The sequence below is a fragment of the Vanessa cardui genome, chromosome 1 (assembly GCF_905220365.1).
Source record: "Vanessa cardui chromosome 1, ilVanCard2.1, whole genome shotgun sequence".
NCBI classification, from domain to species: Eukaryota; Metazoa; Arthropoda; class Insecta; order Lepidoptera; family Nymphalidae; genus Vanessa; species Vanessa cardui.
Genome location: NC_061123.1, coordinates 13753577 through 13778513, shown reverse-complemented (window position 1 = coordinate 13778513; position 24937 = coordinate 13753577). Strand labels below are relative to the sequence as shown.

The 24937-nt window shown below is 32.1% G+C and overlaps 1 protein-coding gene across 1 annotated transcript in view; it reads right to left on the bottom strand.

Annotated features, from left to right (window-relative positions):
• Nucleotides 1–15469: 15469 nt before the first annotated feature.
• Nucleotides 15470–24937, bottom strand: part of LOC124532998 (protein amalgam-like) — a 38942-nt gene continuing 29474 nt past the window's right edge. Inside the window, exons 8-9 of the mRNA XM_047108152.1 lie at nt 20242–20412; nt 15470–18206 (exon numbers count right to left, since the gene is read on the bottom strand). Of these exons, the coding sequence (XP_046964108.1) occupies nt 17833–18206; nt 20242–20412 (545 nt within the window). The 3' untranslated portion in view covers nt 15470–17832. The remainder of the gene's footprint in view (nt 18207–20241; nt 20413–24937) is intronic.

The following is a 24937-nucleotide window of genomic DNA, read 5'->3' as shown; positions in this document are numbered from 1 at the left end:
ATTCACACAACCTCACTTGAGGATGGAAACGGTCCATATGTATTTTCAGAGCATTACATAATTTTGATTTTTTTTTCTAAATATATTTTTCTTTGGGTAGTTATACATTACCGTAATATAATGAGCAGCATTATAGGCTACGTACAAAATGTACCTATATATGTGTATTTTTTATATATATTTGTATATAACATAAATAATTTAAAATATTTAGGTGCCACTGATTATGTTGGCCTGATTGATTTTGACCACGACAGCCAAACTCAAGTGAGATCACCCGACTAAGCAGGAAACAATATCAGGCACAAGTTTGTGCAAAATCATAGGAGCAATTTATTTATTCACTGTTACAATCGCATGAGACTTCAAATCCGGTCTGACAGGGAAGCTCAGGCCCAAAAACAACGGTTTTACATTACTTTACACGCTGACAACAATTACCAGCATACATACTTCCTGTTTTTGGATTTCAGGCTGTTGATTGATGATTTTTCGTCAGCAAACCTCAATACTTTTTATTGATTTGATTTGGGTTTTCAAGCCAGGCCCTGGGAATATGTAAGCTTATATCCAGCCACTAGACAAACGAGGTTTATTCGGATTAAATTAATCGTGATTCAAACTAATCCAACTTAAAGCGCTTCATAAGCGCTAAGACTATGCTCAGTGATATTTGTAGCTCGAACAAATAAATTGATTAGGCAACAACTGCATCGACGTTGCATTGCTTCGCGTAAGTGATTCATGTTTGCATGGAATAGAAATAGTTAAGCGTCGTACTGTCTCGTGTGAGACCAGCTTTGTTTTGCGAAAAAACTAAGCAATAATGACACTTATTAATGAGGAATAAGGTTCAAGGTGTCGTATCGAAATGTTTGCTATTTATATCATACACTTTCGAATTTCGTATATATGAACGTGACAACTCCCGTAAAGTTCTCGTGTCTTGTTACCATAGCATGTTTGGCAGATTGAATTTGTTCCCCGCATGCTAATAACGGTGATACGTGTGGCTTTGGTGCCGCAGGATTAGTGGTATAAGAGAAAAATGGCCCACTGTTTGTATGCGAATGGACGACGAGTAAAAATTTATTTGACTTTGTTTTAAGGCATTTGTTTGATAAAAGCCAAAGATTAATGTTGTCTGCGTACAATAAATTCTTCTTTTTTATGTACATATTATAAATAAACAATGCTAACAAAATAAATGTTGTTAATAAATTTGGATTAATTCTAGCGATAGTAGGAATTTGTCAAGTACAGCTTGGATAGCTACTCAATATGTGCATAAGCGCACACAATAAATAGATTTACCTACATAGTAAATAATAGTTAAATGAATATATACAAGCGTTCTAAGATATTCTATATATTGTGGTCAGTTCAATTCGATATTTATATTATTAAAGATATAACGATCATATCAAACTACAATAAAACCATACTAAAACTAAAAATTCTAACTCAAAATATGTTCGATTTAACAACCATGAAATGACGTTGGGAAACAAAATTAGTAGAATCACAAACTTACCTTCATCTCTCATGCTTTATAACAGAGCGAGGAAAAGCAAAACCATACCCGGTGTGTTTGCTCGCCTAGTACTTGTATACCTACGTAGATCATCATGTATTTTAACGACGTGTAAAGGAATGATGCTTATGCTATGATGCTTACGTTATATGTGTTGTAACATCAATAAACATACATTGTACTAAAAACAATTTTTACTCTTTAAAGATCGTCACCTATAGCAATTATATCAGATTAATCGATCAGACTGTTACCAGTAGTTTTAAATCATCTAAAAGACATATACTAATACGCCGATTTAATTTGAAAGAAGTAACTTCACTTTTATCCCCAATTTTCACATCAAAAACTCACCCAAATACATAAATTCAATGATGCAATCACAATAATAGTAATCGATAGCATTATGCAGATTTATAAACAACCAAAAAATATAACCCGAAATCTTATAGATGGTTCGTCCATAGGAGATTGTGTGAATAATGGCTGCAAAAGTAGGCGACGATTCGGCGAGACGGCGTAAATTGGTAAAGTTAGAAATGCGGTTGCAATTTTCGCAGCTGTATAAAATATTGTCAGCGCAGACTTAGGGCGCAGCGATGGATGCGCTCAGTTTGGCTTTTTGTCACGTTCCGACATGGCAGACACCGATTGTGTTTCAGTATTGCTTTTACTTTGGAATATCGTCCATGTTACTTGAATGAAAGGTTATATTGAAGAGCTTTAATGCTTCGATAACTTAATATTACTATATTATAAATTTGAATTTACAAAACATAGTTACAAGTTGTATATACTGTCTCTTCTTGGTTCTATAATACATTTAATTTAAACCATTTAAACCATTTATTTTGCTACACACATACATTACATAGATTATACAGAAAAAAAATTAAATTTAAAGAACACAGTGTAGGTAGCAAGGGGTTCATCTCAGTATAAGCTGTGCTAATGCACAGCACTGATTTTCAGATGGCCCCTGACTATTGGGTAAACATAAACACATGCGCGCACACGAAAATAAATAAATGAAATTATAAGAACAAAAACTAAAACTAAAAAGCCCTTATACTAAAAAAAAGAAACATATAACCTAATTATAATTTAATGCTCTATACATACACTTTATCACAGTTAGCTAGGAATGTGACGTTATAAGGTAATATTTATTTTTAATAGATTAATTTTAAGCCATTATTGTTTTATTTATTTGATAGTAGGACTTTGTGCAAGCCCGTCAAGGGTAGGTACCACACACTCATCAAATATTCTACCGCCAAACACCAGTACTTAGTATTGTTAGGTTCCGGTTTGAAGGGTGAGTGAGCCAGTGTCATTGGTGGCGCATTGGCGATGAAATGAATGGTTAATGTTTCTTACGGTACCATTTTCTATGGGAGGGGGTGACCACTTACCGACAGGTCCATATGCTCATCCGCCAACCAAAAGCATAACAATACATCGCAAAACTATTATAACTTCAACTTCAATTATTTCCAAAGTTAGAACGTATTCCATTTTCAAAATTCAATTAACTTGCGGAAATTTAAAATGTACGTTAATTCGAACAGCATCAAATCAATGTTAATTCGAAACTATTCGAATTGTATTATTTCAAGCAAAACAACTTAAACGTGGGAGCCGAAGTACTAGATTTAGTTGCATTAGGTATGCCGAGCGTTAATGCCTATTCGTAGGATTGAACCGGAGTATTTAGATCGTTTCGAATTAGGTACAGCTGTCAGATTTAGGCAAACAGTCGTGGTGCTCGTTTGGGACGGAACTAGAACCGCTGTGTTTCTCACATTAGTTCAAATCCGATGAATTGGTGCATTCGCCTTGAGAACGGTTGAATTTCGTTACACTGGATTGTATTGCACTAACTACGTCGTTGTTACCAACTTGCTTCGATTCCGAAAATTTAAACGCTCGAATAATTGTAACTTCGATATTATAATAATATTTTATTTTTGAATTATATTTTTTATAAATATTAGACATCATCATATACATTACTGATCTCAATGTGAGTAGCTAAAGCTTGTGGTATGGAAAATCAGAAGTAACGACGGTAACACAAACACCCAGCCCCAAAACAACATAGAAAACAGATGATACAATCAACTTTATCTACATCGACTCGGCCGGGAATCGAACCCAGGACTTCGGAGTGGCATACCAATGAAAACCAGTGTACACTGTGTATACCGGTATGACCACGGAGGTCGACAAATAATGCAAAAAAATAATTATTAATTATACTTGAATAACATAAATGGTTGCAAGAATTAAGTTGCTTCTCAAAATATCTCAATACATTCTAGACTATATTAATAATATATTAGCTATACAGTTTACATGAGACGAACTAATATTATAATTTACCTCAAGCATTCTGAGTAGTGTTTACTATATAAGTAGGTGTCTCATTAGCAGGTATTAAGCATAATATGTATACTCAAGCACTTGTCCCCGTAGGTATAATCGCTAGCTTATTGAAACATGACTAGGTCCGGGGTTCAAACTTTGAGTCAAAATCAAAATCAAAATAAACTTTATTCAAGTGGGCTTTTACAAGCACCTTTGAATCGCCATTTAAAATTTAAGTGAAGCTACCACCGGTTCGGAAAGTAGATTCTACCGAGAAGAACCGGAAAGAAACTCATCAGTTACTCTTTTTCAACACTTAGAAAAACACAGTCATGTTGGTTAATACAATTATTTAATTATATCCTGCCTGGAAGTCAACAAGTATTAATTACGCGCTTTTTTATCATCTACAAAATCTTGTATCGAATAATATGCCTTTTTTACCAATGTATTTTTTTATAAACGATTTGAATTTACGAAACGGCAAAGTTATAAATGTCTGTCGAAACAATAGAAAGTTATTGGGGTTCTGGTGATATGATCTCAGTAGTAATCCGGCGTTTAGAAGTTTAAGGTGTGTCTCGGAATTCTTAGGTTGGACCTGTCACTGTGTTTAAAACGACACACACATTGTAACGCACACATACATACATGCTACATACACATGTTTGCTATAATACTTCTACAATACCGTACTATTATATTATATTGGTTAGACTAACTTCACAAGATCCGCTATTTCTTGGATAAAATCACATAATAATTTATACTTAAGATAAAGTCTGGCTTACCAGGTTTGCTTAAAAGAATTTTGATACCCAAAATGTTTGTTAATTAATTTGCATATATATAAATGAAACATATTTAATGTGTATTTTTTATGACATAGGTGGCAAACGAGCAGAAGGCTCACCAGATAGAAATTGATTACCACCACCCATGGACATCTGCAATACCAGGGGAATACCAGGGGCGTTGCTCGCCTTTAAGGAAGGAGTACGCTCTTTTCTTGAAGGTTCATTGTCGTATTGGTTCGGTAAAACCGCCGAAAAAAACAGCTTGGTGCGAAAGCTGGTTCCACAAAGTGGTTGTGCGATGCAGGAAATGTCAAAGAAATCGCGCTGTTGCGGATTTTTATTATAGTATTCTTCTTCTGGTGATAGAAGGGCTTATGAAAGCGTAGAATGATAGTTAAATCGGTTCATTTTCTTTCAGAATATGCTATCAGAACAGGTTTCCATTTAATTCAATACTGTAACACTATAATTAAAAAGGGCTTTTATGAGTCTCTTTGACTCTTTATTAATATTATAAATTCTAAATTAAGTCTAGTGAGTAAGTCTTCGTTAAGTTATGAGTTACTATACCGATTTTATATCAAGATTTTTGAGTTCGGGAAAAGGACTTGACTTCTATAATTATTGGCAACATTTTGTAATTCCTCCTGAAGGGAATAAAATGAGGATAACGATTTGTGTTCGCTATAAGTAAAAGCTTATAAATTTCCCAAAGATATAGCCGCAGATTCAAATAGTGAAGCATATTTTGATTTCATTTGATTTGCAATATGAGCAGATTTTTCCGGTTAATCTTAATTTTGTTTATCTTAGGAGCTGAGATCGCCCAGTGGTTAGAACACGTGCATCTTAATCGATGATTGCGGGTTCAAACCCAGGCAACCGCCACTATATTTATGTGCTCTCCTTAATGGAAGAGGATGCCTTATTCCAGCAGTGGGAAATTTACAGGCTGTTACTTTACTCTACTTTACTCTGTTTATCTTGCTGATAAACGTAACAGTCGTAACAGTTTTTAGATTATTTTGGAGTATTAAGCAAAAATTAAAACGATGTGATGATGATGAATGATGACATTCATCATCATCACATCATTTCAAACATTGTCTGCCTGGACGTGATTCTTCGAATATATTTCATTTAAGTGTTTCAGTTAATTTTTATCAATAATTTGACATTGTTTTAAATGAGACTGTAGTTCATATAGGCGCAAACAGACAAACTATCTTCAGTACTAGTATAGATAAATGCTTAAGGTAATTCGTGATAAATTAATATTTACAATAACGTAATACACAGCAGATTCGTAATAGCACCAATTTGATAAGGATGGAGGGTGAATGAGATGAATTAGCTACACAATGTAAGATGAGAATCGTACCGATCCATCCTACATTAAGATAATAAATTATCGCTAATGTTCAGTTAATATTCTTACACAAAGACTCATAAAAATCGTGTGAAACAAATTACCTAATTTCTTGTAATACACGAGAATTGGGTACAACCTATTCATGTCGTCCGTTACGTACTAAAACAATTTATTAAAGCGTGAACCGTATTAAAAGGTTACTCTGGAAAGGGAGAAAATAGGTACTTACAACGTTTAATTTTTGAATAAATCTTATTAACTTTCCAATTTTCTCGGCATTGAAAGCGGTTATTATGTACGTATGTAGGTACTATCGTGTAACGTCTTATATGAATTACGGTATGCGATAATATAAGAGGGAACTTCATCAAGATAGAACATGCTCCTCGCGTGAATTTGAATGCTTTTTAGATTTATAAGAATCATTGTTGCTAACGTTAAACGAGAAACGAGAGCAACCTGTAAGATTCTTGGTTATATTAATTATATTTTAGTTGAAATTGAATTATTAGGATAGGTTTGGGACGATCTCATATATGTAAGTACAACACCCTCGTATACACTACGATCATATATTGTCGGTATTATTATAGTCTAAAGGGTGAATGAGCTTCTGTTAATGCATTTACTACAGAATGCATCTTTGTTCCCAGGGTAGGTGGCGCATTGACAATGTGAGGGATGATAAATAAAAAACTGTACAGTACAGTACAGTAACAGCCTGTAAATTTCCTACTGCTGGGCTAAGGCTTCCTCTCTCATTGAGGTAGGCTAGTGTATTCCACCACGCGGCTCAAATGCGGGTTAATGCTTCAATTTTATTAAAATTAGATACATATAGGTTTCTTCACGATGTTTTCCTTCATAAAATATCAGTGGTGCTTGCCTCGGTTTGAACCTGCAATCATCGGTTAAGATGTATGCGTTCTAACCATTGGGCCATCTCGGTTATAATAAAATTGAAAATTGTCTACAATTTAAATTCGTTAATATTATATTTTGATTTTTTGTTTATTGTAAAATATCCCTAAATGAAGCGGAATTGATTACTAGGGGAAGTAAATTATTAAATCAGGATTGCAAACAAAATTAAAATAAACAAATTATGAAATTTGTGGAATTGTGGCTTAATAAATATTAACCGCATTTTTATGTTGTATATAAATTATCATTAATGTTAAGATCAGGGAAGACAGTTTGATTAGCAAGGCTAGTTGATTTTTTCAATGGCATGTTCCTAAAATATCTTCATGTAATTCTAATTAAACAGTGAACGCTTATCAATTAACCTATTTGTTTAACCAACTTTATTAAAGACTTCATATATTTTTGTATAGTTTTCTGTACACTTGAATCTTTATCTGTACTACTATTATTTTTGAGTGTCTATTGCTCTTTCAAGTTTATACTGCTGAACTGATTAAGATTAAATTTTGTTTGAATTATAGTAGGCTTGTAGCCTAGACGTTTACAATTCTATTCCCGAGAGGGCTATTTATATAAGGGTGACGGTTTGTTTCGTAGGTAGTTATAAAAATTAAAGGCGGGTAAAGCTACCGATTCAGCTAGTATTGAAGAAGGTGTATTTTATTTATTCTGTATTAATCTTAATATATTTGTGACATTTAATTCAGAATGAGTTATTAAAATAATGATGTACCTAATACGAAAGTAATGTTCGCTTCTTGTGGTCATAATTGTAGAGCAGTACAAAGTACAAGTAGGTATTATGTAATGGGATAATTTATTTAGATGCAGCATTTATTATCAGATTTTTGAACTAGTAAAAAAGCTGGCGCGTATGCACTTGAGAAGTTAGAAGTCTTCAGCAATGAGCAATTGCTGCCAATATTTATTTCAATAAAATATTAATAATCTGCTTATTATAATTAATAATAATAATTATTATTATGATTACGCTGTTACTTATTTTTTTGTTACCGTTCTCAATAACAAATTTAATCATTTAAAATTTAAATAAGGAAAAATATGAAGCTGTCTATTTCAAGTGACTTGACACTTAATTGGCAGATTAGTGGGCAACTTTATTACCTAGTTGTGTCAACAATTCACTGTTATCATTTTGAAGTAATAAATTCTCATCGGAGTTCAATCAACGCTTTATGTTGCCAGTCCGTCTGTTTTCCATTTCTCTTACAGCATACGGCATCTGTAGGTAGGTAATAATGATACTTAGTCAGTAGTGATCATTATTTCCTACCAAATTGTAATATTGAAGAATTGTAACTAAGAGTAAAATATATTTTATAATCAATGAAAAAAATTATGAATAAGTAACCATTTCGTACATTATTATATTAATATAAATAAATAAATATGAAACAACATCACATACATTATTCTGAACCCAATGTGAGTAGCTAAAGCACTTGTGATATGGAAATCGGAAGTAACGACGGTACCACAAATACCCAGACCGAGACAACATAGAAAACTAATGATAATCTACATCGACTCGACCGGGAATCGATCCCGGGACATCGGAGTGGTGTACCTATGAAACCGGCGTACACCCCACTCGACCACGGAGGTCGTCGTAAATGAAATTGTAGTAACACTCTAAGCTCTTCTCACGCTAAGCAAAGCTAAAATATTTCAATTTACTTCTATTGCTTTCCGAGACGCTTAAAAAAAGTATAAATTTAATGATTTGTATAGAAATAAAGCATGTCATTTTTAACTTGGTTCGATAACGTGTCTCGAGTCTCGATCATATCCCGTCGTCGGTATGTTGTTGACATCGACGTCATCTGTGCCGGGAGCCTGCACACGTTGTGTTCATTTTCGATTACTGTGTCTAAGAGATAGCACATTCGTAGTAATTGAACCGCGGACGTCTTTGATATATCGGCTCTTTTATCGGATTGAACGGACGCAATAACAGAACGTTGATTGCTTCCAAGTGGACTTGGGAGATTGATTATTTTCTCGTTACTGCCTCTGTGTCTGCTAGCATTGTTTTCCTATACACTGTCACTTATATTTTTTATTAATATGTTTTAATATATATTCACGTTGTTTTATGCTATTAGTTGACGGACGAGCATATGGGCCTCCTGGTCGTAAGTGGTCACCACCGCCCATAGATGTTGTAAGAAGTATTGACCAATCCTTTCATTACCAATGCGCCACCAACCTTGGGAACTAAGATGTTATGTCCCTTAAGCTTGTAGTTACACTGGCTCACTCACTCTTCAAACCGAAACTGAATAATACCAAGTACTGTTGTTTGGAGGTAGACTATCTGATGAGTGGGTGGTACCTTACATAAAGCCCTACCACCTCTACATGCTTTTAGAACAAAATTTTAGTACGTCCTATATATTTACTCATATAATTGTAATAATTTCTCATTAAGCAAATTTAAATTTCGAATCTGTTTATCGCGAAGTGTTAAAACGTTTATTTAACATAAATAAAAAAATTTAAAACAAGATAAGCAAAGGACGCGTATTTACATATTTATTCTATGCCTCAAAAGCGTTATTGCAAAAAAGCAAACATTAATGTGGAAATATTGTCGGTTAAGCGTACCGTCCGTCCGCCGCTAGCAAAAGCTCGTAAATAAACAGAGAACTGGTTGCTCTGTCGAAAAGTTTCGTAAAAAACTCGCGAACGTTAAATTTACTGCTCTGAATTCAGACGTGTTTTAATTAACCGAAACGTGGACCGATAGCGTTGTGAAATGTACCGGCTATAATTGCGTTACTATGATTAAGTGAGGCCTTTTTCCAATATTTTTAATACTTTTTATTTTATTATTAATTTATATGTAATGTTTCGTAATAGCAACCCGCCTACGCACGGGTGCTACGCTTATACTGAATGCATTACAGATTTTGTTTATTTACGACGTCACATTAGAAATTTCTATAATTACCAGTTTTTCTTTACTATATACATGCTCGTATATCTATGTATTATGTACAAAACCGCTTCAAAATATGTTGCCTAATTCTAAAGATCTAAGCATACATAGGCACAGACGGCGGTAAGCGACTTTGTTTTATAAAATGTAATGATGATAATTTAAGGTGAATCGTGTTTCTTTAAACCATATAAGGCTTAACTGAGGATTGCAAATAATATACTAAGACTATGTGCTTAATATGAGATATAGATTTGGGTTACAGTACTTCAAATTAAACCCTCAAAGATTCTCGATTCTAATAAAAAAATATTTAATAAATAATAACGTTATGAGTAATGATTATTCAACGAAAAAAGCTAAAATATTCATTGCATGTGAAAGTTTATACAAAGGAATTTTGTTTTGGTACAGCGCTGTTTCGTCCAAAGCATTGTCTACAGACATTTTTCCTCTGGTTTGCTAGTTTACTTTTCACTTAGGTGATTGTACTCGGAGCGTTCTAATAGCCATATGATATTTTTTATGAATATCTTAATGATAAATGTATATAAAATTAAATTAATTCAGTTAAACATTTCTGTATACACTAAGATATGTGCATGATAAGAAAAAGTAATTTGTGTTATATTTTAATTTTATTTAAACCATTTATTTTGCTACACACAAACATTACATAGATTATAAAAAAAATTAAATTTAAAGAACACAGTGTAGGTAGCAAGGGGTTCATCTCGGTATAAGCTGTGCTAATGCACAGCACTGATTTTCAGATGGCCCCTGACTATTGGGTAAACATAAACACATGCGCGCACACGAAAATAAATAAATGAAATTATAAGAACAAAAACTAAAAACTAAATTATTAAAAATATAATATTACTTGCTACCCAGTTACAGTTTAAATGTAATGTTGAGTTTAAATGTAATGTTGAACCGTTATGGTTAGAACGAGTGCACCCTAACCGACGATTTCGGGTTCAGACCCAGGCAAGCCTCGCTGAAATTTCATATGCTTAATTTGTGTTTATAATTCATTTAATTCTTCTTGACCACATCGATGGAGGAAAGCTTCGCGAGGAAACCTGCTTGTGTGTAATTTCAACGAAATCCTGCCACATCGTGGTAGTATTTGCTCCTAAAATTCTCCTCAAAGGGAGATGAATCTTAATGTATAACTTGACTCTTTTAACTTGAATCTTTATAGATAAATGACTCTTCTTTGTACTATATTGAGAAACATTTGTTAAGATATAATTAATTGCTTCTTGTTATTCTTTTAATACTAACAATTAATATTATAAAACAATTACATATGATTATGATAGCAAATAGTTTAAAGACGAGCATAGATTACCTATAATTTCTAAAGAACATTATATTTTTAGGACATGGTCATATTATTTCAACGTAGTCTGAAAGAAATTCGTCAAAGCGGACACTTTTCAGATGAATCCTGGCGAATATAACGTATGCAGCAGAACTTTATGGGAGAGATTTGTGGCTCTATAAAAAATGTACTCGAAAATGCACCTATCTTTTTCTGGTAACGAAAATTACTTTCATAATTAAAATATACGAATAACTAACGGTAACTTTTACTTAATTATTTCAAACAGTATTGATTTTTATCAAACGAAATCACAGACAAATTATTATGTATTACTTACTTTATTTGTGTATTTTACATTTACTCTTGTAAGTGAATCTGTCATACTTAATGAAGGTAATATTATTATATGTATAACTGTGAAATAAATAAAATAAATCTTCAGTTTCAATACAATAACTAATTAAACTTAAATCTGAATTACAAATGGTCAACGGCAGCTGATGACACAAAACGGACCAATGAGCGTTAAGCACTAAGTCAGATTAGTAAATCTGTCATTTATCAGTGTTTCGGAAACTGGAGGTAAGCTTTGCAATTTAGAGTAATATTCTTTAAATGAGAGCGGATATGGTCCAGTGGTTAGAACGTGCGCATCTTAACCGATGATAGCGGGTTTAAATTCAGGCAAGCATCACTGAATATTCATGTGCTCAATTTGTTGAATAGAAATTCTGCCCCATGAATATTCCAAACCTTCCCCTCAAAGGGAGAGGCCTTAGTCCAGCAGTGGGAAACTTACAGGCTGTTGTTTTTTGTTGCTGTTACTCTTTAGATGTTAAAATATGATTGTAATACACTATAAAAGTAAATATTGTTACATATCACGAATTAATCTCTTAGCTACTATGTAAATGAAATGATAACGTAGTAACGTAGTAAAAGTAGAGCCTTAATTTAAAAATTACTTCATTCTAATTACGTAATTTCCTCTATAGACGTATAATATGACGACCTCCATGGTCGAGTGGCGTACCGGTTTTTATGGACATACACCCAGACCCAATCTGGTTGTTTGTGGTACCGTCGTTACTTCTGATTTTCCTCAACACAAGAATTTCAGCTACTTACATTGGGATCAGAGTAATGTACGTGATGTTGTCTCATATTTATTATATACAGTTTTATATTATGAAATAAAATAGCAATAATTGAAGTCAATTTAAAATAAAATCGTCAAAAAAACAAATACTATTTACTTGGTGATAGGACTTTTTGCATGTCTGGATACCACGCACCTATCATATTTTCTACTTCAAACGACAATAAATAATTGAATAAAATATTGTGTACCAGCTTGAAGATAGAGTGGCTCACTCATATATACCTGCACCTCAAGAAAAAATATTTCTTACGACAACAAGGTATATGGGAAGAGATGACCTTTGACCAAAAAACATCAAGCTTCATTTCCATATAATGTCATCAGCACTTATTATATTTTTACTTTCATAATCATAAGATTTAGAAATTCTCAACAATAAAACCCGATTTCTTTTTATTGGTTTGCAATTATATATTATGCAGTCTAAATTCTATCAAAGATTCCAAAATATTTTTATAACTGTAAATAAACAATATACTAAAATGGGGTAAAATTACCTAGAATGGTGGTAGTAAAAAATGACATTTTAAGCTAGAAATATGTAAATTGACGATTCGGCATAGGTTTTTTTATAGAAGTATCATTTTTAGCCATTCGTGGAATTAATTTATCGTCGTGAAAAAATTCCAAGAGCAGAATTCATGAAAATTCTTTTATGGTATAGAATAAAATAAATATTAAATATGCTTGAAATAGTGGTACATAAAACTTCATTAAAAGTATACCACCTCGCCTTATTCCCACTGGTAACAGGAGGGCTGGTTAATTTTTTGCTCAGAGGATCGGAGTTGCGAAATGCTGCTAGTATTTTTGCCTAAAAGCTATCTATAGAGTCACTATTTTTATATTCTGAATTTATATTGAAATACTTAAAAATAATAAATCCGTCTGACGACCTCCGTAGTCTAGTGGTGAGTAGACCGGCTTTCATGGGTACGACGCTTCGATATTCCGGGTTCGATTCCCGAGTCGATGTAGAAAAAGTTCATTAGTTTTCTATGTCGTCTTGGGTCTGGGTGTTTGTGATACCGTCGTTACTTCTGATTTTCCATAATACTAGTGCTTCAGCATCTTACATTGGGATTAGAATAATGTATGTATGTAATGTTGTCCAATATTTATTGATTTATGGGCTGAGTTATGCTATACATATGTAATTACGTTAACATGCGTTAAATCATTAAACCTCCTCAATCAGATTAATATGTGCATTAAGTTATTTAACAATTATAATAGAATACAATTTTGTAATCTTCGGAACTGAGATAAGCCAGTGGTTAGAACGCATGCATCTTAACCGATGATCGCGGGCCCAAACCCAGGCAAGCACCACGATATATAGGTGCTTAATTTGTGTTTATCATTCATCTCGTGCTCGGCGGTGAAGGAAAACATCGTGAGGAAACCTGCATGTGTCTAATTTCATCGAAATTCTGCCACATGTGTATTCCACCAAGCCGCATTGGAACAGCGTGGTGGAATATGTTCCAAACCCTCTACTTAATGGAAGAGGAGGCCTTATCTCAGCAGTGTAAATGGAAATGTACAGGCTGTTACTTCACTTTACTTCACTTACTTTACAATTTTGTATTGCACTATAACATACGAATAAATACTTCGAATCATATCATTTCCAAATTATATATGAATAAGAAATTGATCCCTGTTCACTACACGTTTCGTCCGATAACTGGCTACATCATTCCGACGTCAAAATTTCAACGTACATGCATTGTTAATAATTAATTATTGACAAAATGTATTCCTGCGATCGTGCGCGTTAGTAAAATATAAATTGAAGATGTTCGCAATACATAAAATAATTGACAATTAAACAAACAAACAGTATGAGTGAAAACGAAAGTTATGTGTAAATTTACAAACACGTGCAAATTTAGGCTTCTGTGGAATGACGAAGTTGTTCGTATAATGAAGGCGGAGTAATGTCACTTGATCCGCCACATTCGGTAAACTTGAACACGCCGCAGCCGGGACTTAGCTCCTCCAACTTGTCTGTGTACTTTATCAAAATATATTTTATTCAATTTGATTCTTGCGAACGTTTTACATGATTAAAAATGTAAAATAACAATCTCAACAAGATATAATCTCATTAGTTATCTATTATATAAATCTATATTCATAAATGAGCAGATTTTTTTTTGTGATTGAAAAATCTGCGAAATCAATGCATATACATTTATACTGGTAAAACTTTCACTGGATGAGTTCGTTTCTTAAAAGGTTTATTTAATAAGTATTAATAAATAAAGTCGTTTCGCCATTTCATTCGTTTTATAAAAAAGGTTATTGATGAGCATATTTCATGAACTTGTTGAAATTATTAGCTCATATTCATTTATATTTCTAATACAATAAAAATGTATTACTTAACTTCGTGGTAGATTTTCGTGTAATCCCGTCTAGTTTGGTACCCACTCATCAGATATTCTAGCGTCAAACAGCAGCGCTAAGTATTGTCGTTCCAGTTTGCGGAGTAAAGAATGCTTAATATTTGTAACAATGCCATTGTCTATGGGCGGCGGTGACCACTTACCATCAGGTGGTACATTAATTAATCCACGTAATTTTATATAAAAAAAATTGTAATTTAAAAAACTTTTCGGGTTGTTCTTAATTTATGAGTTCATTATAGACATTAAATTTATTTATTATTTGTCAAATTAAACAATAAAGCACACATAGACACTAACAAACACGTGTGCCGTCACTTATATACTTGTAATTTTTTTATTTATTACTTTAATATTTTACATAGACATTATTTATCGAAAATGCGTCGTTAACAAAATATAAAGATGTCACCCGAGATACAGGTAGCGCCAGTTTGGATAGAGAGCTAGCATACAAAAATATTTCAGTAAATGTAACCTTTTTTTTTCAAGTTAGTTATTAGTTACTAAAAAAAACCATTAGAGGAATTTTTGATATGAGATATATTTTAAAATATAACAATTCTTTGTTTTTATAACAGTAACATACTTATAAGATATACCTATGTTTATATATTGTCTTATTATCAATAAAAAAAAATTAAGTAATTATAAAGACAACACTCTTTCTAAGAAACTTTCATTGAATTCTATGTGAAACAAATTTGGACTTCAAATATTAAAATTAAAGAAAATAATTAAGAAAAGTAAAAAATTGCAATTAGAACGCAGTTGCTTTCGCTATAGGTATATAGTGTATTAAATAACACAAATAAACAACGTTTGTACATCATTAAAGTAAAAGAAATAACATTGGAAGGAACTTAATAAAACCATATATAACAGAAAAAAAAGAAAGATAGAAGAGTTAGAGGTAAAAGAATTTTGTTACAACAATAAGATTTCAAACAAAAAAAATTAGTGTGCACAAAGCTAAACTATTTACATTCTTAAACATAAAATTAAATACCGTTACTATAATTCGATCCGAAATTTCGTTGTCATAGTTTAATCATTTTACAAAGGAGACTTGTCAGCTGCATAAGAAATATTATAGTTCAAAATGCACAAGTATGTGCCAAAATACAATAGCTCTCTCTATTTTATTACTTTCATATTGAGTTGGGTTATCAATTCTCTAAATCCGGTATGGTAAGTAGGAGTTTACACGCTTTCAGAGGTAAAGAAAAGTAAGCACTGCCAAGCAACAACTTCAAAGTAAAAGGCTTCGATTGAGAGGGCATGGGATTTGAATCAAGAACCTCAATTTTTAAAGCTTTATTAGCTAATTTCTGGATCAACGAAGAAGTCATTAAATAATAAATAAGTACCTAGTTAAATAATTAATTTAAATTTATTTTAAAATTAAATGACGTATAAAAAACTATTTACAGTAAAACATTATAATTAAAAATATAATGAATAAAGTATTTGTACACGAAAACGAATAAAAATAAATTTATAAACAAATAATACTGAAGAAGGTGAAGGAAACCAATACCTTAGATATAATATATCTTTTGATTGGTATGATATATGTGATAAAGATATATCTGTATCATAACAATAATATATAAACAATAAAGTCATAAAAATAGGTATAGAACACATAATATATTATTATTATGATGATTATATATAGTAATGAAGTTTATAAGATAATCTTTGATTATTCTCATGTCCAGATTGAATATCATATCAATAAATAGACATGCCTAATAGTAAAATTGTGTGACGTTGGAGATTGGACGTAGCTGTCATGTATGACACCAATAAAATAGTTTTTTTTGCTTTAGTTCTTTTGTGCATTCTTTTTAGATATATTAATAATATAGGTATAATAGAAGCAAATCGCACAGGGTTGGTACAGAGAGGCATCGGATTGGCTAATCGTCATGCGTCAAGGATAATGATAAAGTCTTACCTGTAATAAATGTTTTACATCAGAAATTACTAAACACAGCTACATGAAAATCTATCTACAGCTACAATATTTGTACTTATATCTGCATATTTTTTAAAGCATAATTATTACCTTTAATTTTATTCGAATGCTTAAAATAAACAGTAAATATTAGCATTTAATTATTTTAGGGGCCAACGTACAACGGTATTTATGTACTTAAATAAGGCTTTCGCGTTTGTTATTTTACAAATAACACGGATAGCTCGAGAGGATATTAAAACAGCGGAATATTCGCATCAATATCAATTTTCGAGCCACTTCAAAAACATTCAATTAATAATATACGTGCTGTTCGTCCAGTGGATACATAGCGCTATGTTATGCGAATCGTGGAGCTTAAACGTGTTTAAAAAATATTGTATTTTAAAACTTCTCAATAATATCGTTAAAATGGTTTTATTGATGATCATTTTCTTCTTATATTGATTATTGCATATCTCATAAAAAGTATATAATTCATTAGTGAAAGATACATGTATATAGAAAACATAATATATTGGTGTGTGCAATCGGTAGTGATATACAGGATAGGATATATTTATATGTGTGTAAAATACTATTACTGTAATTAAAATTTAGTTTTAAAAAACACTTTGTAAACTCTTAGAGTTTTTCTTATGATGCACGTAAAGCAAATTTAAAATAAAAGTTCAATATACCTTGCTGTATATTTCAGTGGAGATTAAAAAAAATTACTGCAAGTCATAGCGCTAGTCATCCATTATATGATACGCCTTGTTATAATTTATTTTACATGTTATATGTAATCAAATTAAGCTCGTAATATATTTCACTTAAATTAAAATATAGTTTAATCATATCAGTATATTGTTAGGGATTATTCATATAGATTACAACTATGTAACAATATTATAATTGCTATATGTATGTATGTTGAAAATATACGTAAATAGATTTAAGCAGGTTACATTATGGTAAGATTATTTATATTCCTTTTAATTGAGATAAAAAATGAAGGTGAAAATTATGAAAATAATTTTAAAATTCGAACTCGAATTGAGAACACTTTTATTTGAAACGATATCTCGCGCTTCGGTTTCTAGTTTGTTTATGATTTTACGTATTTTATTGCTTAAATTTTGTTTTGTAATCGAATTTGTCGTGTTTGAGAACGTTTTGTTTTTGCTGTCAATGTCAATGGCATTGCTTTGGACTTTTAATACATCTGTGATTGGTTCCCTATCGTCTTCGTCGTCAGATCTCTCCGCTGATCCGAATTGGTTGTCGGGACCTTCGAGAGGCGTTGAGTATTTATAATCTTCTTTTCTGGTTGACGCTATTGCTATCTCATCTGATGGGCCTGGAATTTCTGTTAAACATAATAAATAAGTTTATTAGTATAATATTTTATAATAGTGAGTTATAGTTACATTAATTTATGGAAACATGTATACAAAAATATTATAGATTTTGGATTTTTTTCTACAGAATGTAATAAAAAGTTTTCATAGAAAATTTGTTGTTTGAAAAAAAAAAAGAATGAGGCTTTGAATGAATTTTGTCGGATCGTCCATTATAAGCTATCTGAACCTAATCCTCTTTGAAAATACTGATGTGTTAGTTCTCCGCTACCACTCAAGTCTTTACCTTGCCCCAAGAAGAATTTATTAACTTTGCGGAGTCGGAAACTTGGCCTTATATGATCATCCTTACTTCTAGTGCATATACAATGATTATCACTGATTTTATCAAGTGATCAATGTTACTGTGAATATATGTACATAATATTGTTGTAAATATACTGCGACGCAACATTGAGTATTCCTACTTTGTTAAAACCATCCCGAAAATAGTCCCTAGCTCAGTCTAGCTCTCATAATAATGACATAAAATGATTTTGTTTAAGCGCGAGAGTGTAGCACTGCCTATATCCTTACTTTATGCTGTTCCAAATTAAACGGAAAATTATTTGAAAATCGATAAGTACTAGAACATTATTATCGACATATCGACATAAGCCAGCTAGATAATCATTAAATAAATATCGAATTTGCATAAATTGTTGCAATGGAAATTGATGTTCTTGATCACTACTACATCTTAAGCTAAGCTCACTTATGCACTGTTGAACATTTAGGTCACTTAATGTAGGTATATCCATTAGTGTTCAGCTTTGAGTCTACTAATTCTCTGCAAATGTAAATAAGCATTAAATTATATTACTGTGTGATTTATTAATTGTATTACCATATTATTATAATCAATTCTAGTAAAATATCATTAATTTGAATGCTAAAGGGTATGTAAAGGGATTTAGAGGATAATATTGAACTATTCGTTTGAATTTAATACGTAAGTTAAACGTGTGACATTAGCTATTAAGATATAATATTTTAGTAGTTACCCTCGTTCATTTTCGGAAAAAGAGATTTTTGTACAAATTTTTTTGTTTGAGTCGAGATGGCCCAGTGTTAAGAACGCGTGCATCTTAACCGATGATTGCGGGTTCAAACCCAGGCTGATTCATGTGCTTAATTTGTTTTTTAATTCATCTCGTGCTCAGTGGTGAAGGAAAACATCGTAAGGAAACCTGCATGTGACAAATTTCATAGAAATCCTGCCACATGTGTGTTCCACCAACCCGCATTGGAACAGCGTGGTGGAATATGTTCCAAAACTTTTCCTCAAAGGGAGAGGAGGCCTTTAGCCCAGCAGTGGGAATTTACAGGCTGTTGTTGTTGTTGTTGTTTTTTGCGAATCTGTCGAATGAGTCTATATAATAACAATAAACGAAGCTGTAGATTCTATAGTGTATATTTTTTAATCAATTATATGTACTTTAAATTTCTTTTTTTTTTTTAATACTTAGTCGAATATTCGGATACAATCACCGGTCAACCAAGTATCCTCTTCTCCTGAACAATGCTCGTACGTCTTACCACAAAACCCACGTCCTCTTATTGAAATATTTTGTTTACCCTAAATATCTAATACTAATAGTCCAAATTTCAAAATCTAAAGTTAAAACCGAAAATGCTTGAAATGAATATGGTAATAAGGTTTTTGATAATATTTAGTTCAATATACTTAATGTCTGTTTATTTTTTTTTATTTATAATAATAATGGAGCTCATTATATTCAACACAATATTATGTTAACAATTCTTTAATTTAAAGCAATTCTATCTCTGTCTTTGCTGAATACCTATTTATAAAAAAAACAAATTTTAAATATAGAATATCAAAATATCCTTTTTAATAATACGAAAATGACACTACAAAGCCAAAAAATAATATCGATATGTTGCTTTTTTTAACAGTTGCTCCTGTTTGTGCCTAGAGAGCATAGACTATTTCACCAATGTCACAACTAATAAAATATGATAAAATTGTCATTAACAAACCGTAAAGTCTAATAACGCTGTCGACTTCCCCGAGTGAGTTTTTCGCAACGCATCTGTACCCTCCGACGTCAGCGGCCGCCAGCTTGCGCACTGTCAACGCCATACGACTTTCGAACGAGCTGACCATAGTATTTATTACTTCGTACTTGCTTGAAGAAATCACCATTTCACCTGGGGAAAATACATCTGCTGTCATTTCATTACATTACACAGATAAGGTTTTTTTATACTATTGGTTGGCGGACGAGTATATGGGCCACCTAATGGTAAGTAGTCACCACCGCCCACAGACAATGGCGTTGTAAGAAACATTAACCATTCCTTTCATCGCCAATACGCCACCAACCTTGAGAACTAAGATGTTATGTCCTAGTGCCTGTAGTTACACTGGCTCACTCACCGTTCAAGCCGGAACACAATACCAAGTACTAAATGTTTGGCAGTAGAATATCTGATGATTGGGTGATACCTACCTAGACAAGCTTGCATGAAACCCTACCACCTAGTAAAGATTTAAGATAATTTATTTCCCACAACCTCACATCAATTCTTTTATATCTATTTTATATCTTTTATATCTGAAATCTAGCCTGTTTATAATCACTATATTATATATCTGAGCTAATAGCGTAATCGTTTAATGCTAACATTTTAAATAATTGCTTGATATGCTAATGCTTGTATTACTATTAATACGTTTGTTACTATGTTAAATTACACTAAAACACTCAAAGTTCTTACAATGTTTCATCATACACTCGACCAATCAAATTCAGCGGGGTCGAGGCGCCATCTTAATGTTTAGGCGGGAAATACGTAGGAGGTTGTGTAGTCTGTGGCGGAGTAATACGAAATAAGAATGGCGCGAAGCCGGATCGGGGTGAATCATTGAAAGTTAATATAAAATAACTAGTGACCCGCCCCAACTTCACACTGGTGCAAAGCTGATATTAAATATACATAATATACAGATTTACGTTACACGATCAAAGGTTTTTTAATCATATTTAGAGCCAGAATATATTTTTATTAAATGCAAAATATATATAATGGACCTTTTAAAGGTATGATACTGGAGTATATTATTTTAATCTACCTCGTAGAGTCCAGTCAGAGGTTGCAAGGTCAGTGGAAAAAACCTGTTTATTTACGTCGCATTAGGAAGCTCTAAAATTTACATTGTGCACGTATTATACATATAAACCTTCCTCTTGAATCAATCTATCTATTGGAAAAACCACATCAAAATCCGTTGAGTCGTTTTAGGTTAAGCGACTAACCAAACATAGGGGACACATGGACAGCGGGAAGCGACTTTGTGTTGTACTATGTAGCAATTTTGTTGTAGAGTTGATTTAAATCAGTGTCGCGTACCCGCTACTCGATTGTAACTGTTTGATTGATGTTTTATATTACTAACAGGGAAGTTATAATTGTGAAATGAATTAAACATTGTGAAACTTTAATTAAATTGTACGAAACAGTTTATAATTTGGCTTTTTTGCTCGAAGTTACTCCGATGACGCCCACAAACCTGTAACCACTTATAGGTATGATGAGGTAAAATATTGTAATGTTTTTCTCAGATATAAAGATATAAACCTCTCAGTAAACATAAAGTAAGATTTTAAATTAAAATGGTTATTTTTATTATTACAGTTATTAATCACGAGACTCGTCTCGTATAATTTTTTTTTATTAATTACTTAACGTTGACTATACTTAGATTAATTTCTCATATATTATTTTTATGTGAAATATCATTTTTTTTATTTACTTAAATATCGGTTATCTAATCGTATCCTGAACCATCATCAACCTGAGTTTCTTGCCGGTTCTTTTCGGTAGAATCTACTTACCAAACCGGTGGTAGCTTCACTTAAAATAGTTGTTAAATAACGATTCAAAAGTGCTTGTTAAAGCCTCCTTAAATAAAGTATACTTTCATTTCTGATTCCTTTTTTTTATCCAGATTTACTCAAACACACATTAATAATAACGAATCACTCCTGTTGTTTATGAGCAGTTCAATAACATCATAAGTATCATATATTATATTTTTAAATTCCCTTCTCGTATTTCAGACAGTGATGCTCTTAATATGATTTTCAGTTATAAAGGAAATATCTCATGAAGCTACAAATAGTTACAATTTCCTAACTTTTAAACAACAGTTTATAGACCAGCTCAGGTAGACGTAAGCCTCGCCTGTTGTCCGCTAGTGATAAAGCGAGCTGCCTTCTTCACACAAGTCTCACTGAGCAATGTAAAAACTCTTTTTATTAAACTTCTTAATGTTCTTATATTAATAAATAAAATTTTAACAAAAAGAAAAACCGACTTCAAACAAAACACTATTTTAAAACAAATGAATATGCACGAAAAAGTAATAAAAATAATTGCGTATTCAACATATTTTTTAGAGTCTTCCTAAGTTAAATGAAATGAAAAATATTAGACTACTTAAAAGTCGATTAACGATTATATCATGTAGTTATAGTTATTGGTATATTTGGAGCCGGTGTCAGCCACGGTGCCCTTGCCCCAACAATCAAAAGAAAGAAGCGAGCCCCTTGATTGATCCAGTATATTATTGTGTAAAAGGTAATTTGTAAAAAACATATTTGTTAAAGTATTCTCGTATTGTTTTTTTGATAGATATACTGTAGGGTTTTATTGGCTGACACCGACTCCAAATATAACAATAATTATAACTACATGATATAATCGTTAATCGACTTTTAAGTAGTCTAATATTTTTCATTTCATTTAACTTAGGAAGACTCTAAAAAATATGTTGAATACGCAATTATTTTTATTACTTTTTCGTGCATATTCATTTGTTTTAAAATAGTGTTTTGTTTGAAGTCGGTTTTTCTTTTTGTTAAAATTTTATTTATTTTTTGATTTTAAGTGAAGCTGATGTTGACTAACTAATTTTTTTAATATGGATAGATTAAGCGTTCCGTTTATATGAGTCAGAAACTACTTCGAGGACAATTTCAAAGGAAACTTGCGAATAAAGCAAAAATAGACTTTCGAAAATGCGGATTTAATACGTCACGCGGCGTAAACTACAAGGATCCCTCAAAAGAGCTGTAATCGAACTCAGCAAAAAAACTTTGAAAAAGACCAACTATATTTCGCACGTCATATGACATCACATCACATACACAAAATTTGATTAAAGATAGTAAGAAATTCTGCCCCATATCGCACCCTAACTGCGAGCCGTATAGGAGTTCCATCACTACATAGTATAAAACAAAGTCGCTTTCTCTGTCCCTATATCTTTAAATCTACGCAACGGATTTTGATGCGGTTTTTTTTAAAAGATAGTGTGATTCAAGGGGAAGGTTTGTGTATATAATACATGAACAATATAGTAAAGAAACACTGATAATTTTAGAAGTTTGCGATGTGATGTCGTATATAAACAAATTCTGTAGTATATTTAGTATCAGTATTGCACCCGTGCGAAGCCGGGGTGGGTAGCTAGTTGATTATAATATTCGACTATGATAATTACATAAACATAACCACATTACGGAAGGTGACTCAAATATCCAAATAACCTATAAATAAAAGATTCGACCGAGTATCGCTAACGTGCTCCTCAGAATTGTTCCGTTCCCTTCCGTTCCGTTACTTTGTCATGGATCCTGTGCTCAGAACCTTACCAAACTTTCACCAAATTACCCTAGAAGTATATATTTTATAATAAAAAAAGAATTTTCAAAATTGGTTAACGTGATTTTCAGTTATTCACCTATTTGTCGCGCATATACATAAGGCAAATTTAAGACTTATGTCGTTTTCACATGGATACCATCATCGGAAAAAAAAATAAAAAAAATGGGACCCCACGGGAAGCACTACCTTTCAAACAAAAAAAAAATTATCAAAATCGGTCCACCCAGTAAAAAGTTATGAGGTAACAAACATAAAAAAAAAAAAAAAAAAAAAAATACAGACGAATTGATAACCTCCTCCTTTTGGAAGTCGGTTGAAAATACATTTTGTTACAAATAAAATAAGTAGTGATAAATTGACACAGTTGTTTTTTTCTCACATTTGTGAAACGAAAGTACGTTGTTTTGTTGATTTGATAATTGCAACTAATTTGCCTCTTTTTTTCTTGTCTCTGAGCGAGTTACTACTATTAAACATGGATATCTTCTACCCAAAAAGGGCTTGTAGGTCAACAGTCGGGTAAGAAAAAGTTCTTCATTTTAAGATCTATTTTTTGAGCACACGAAAATCTGCTTTACTGATCGAGAAAGACATCGTCGCAATTATTTGATGTTTAGATTCAAAAGGTGTTATGAGTTTTTACTTGATAAAGGAATGAATTTGCAAACTGACGAAGGTTTTCTTACTCTGACTGTACATTGGCGGCTTGATTATGAAGGTTCCATAGGTTAAATACCTCTCATAGACAATACTACGTTAGATTGGGTAAATATTAGCAATGGTTACGGGATCAAACCCAGACGAGAAATGCAAAATATTTTGCTTAATTTATTACTGGGGTCGGTGGTAATGGAGAATATTTTAAACTGCATGACAATATGACCATTCAAAAGAATCGCAGTTGATTTAGCTTACAGCGTTTCTTAAGAGAAAACTATTAGTAAACGCATTTATAATGAGATTCATTTATAACGCCAATTATTTACTATTATATGTAGTAGAC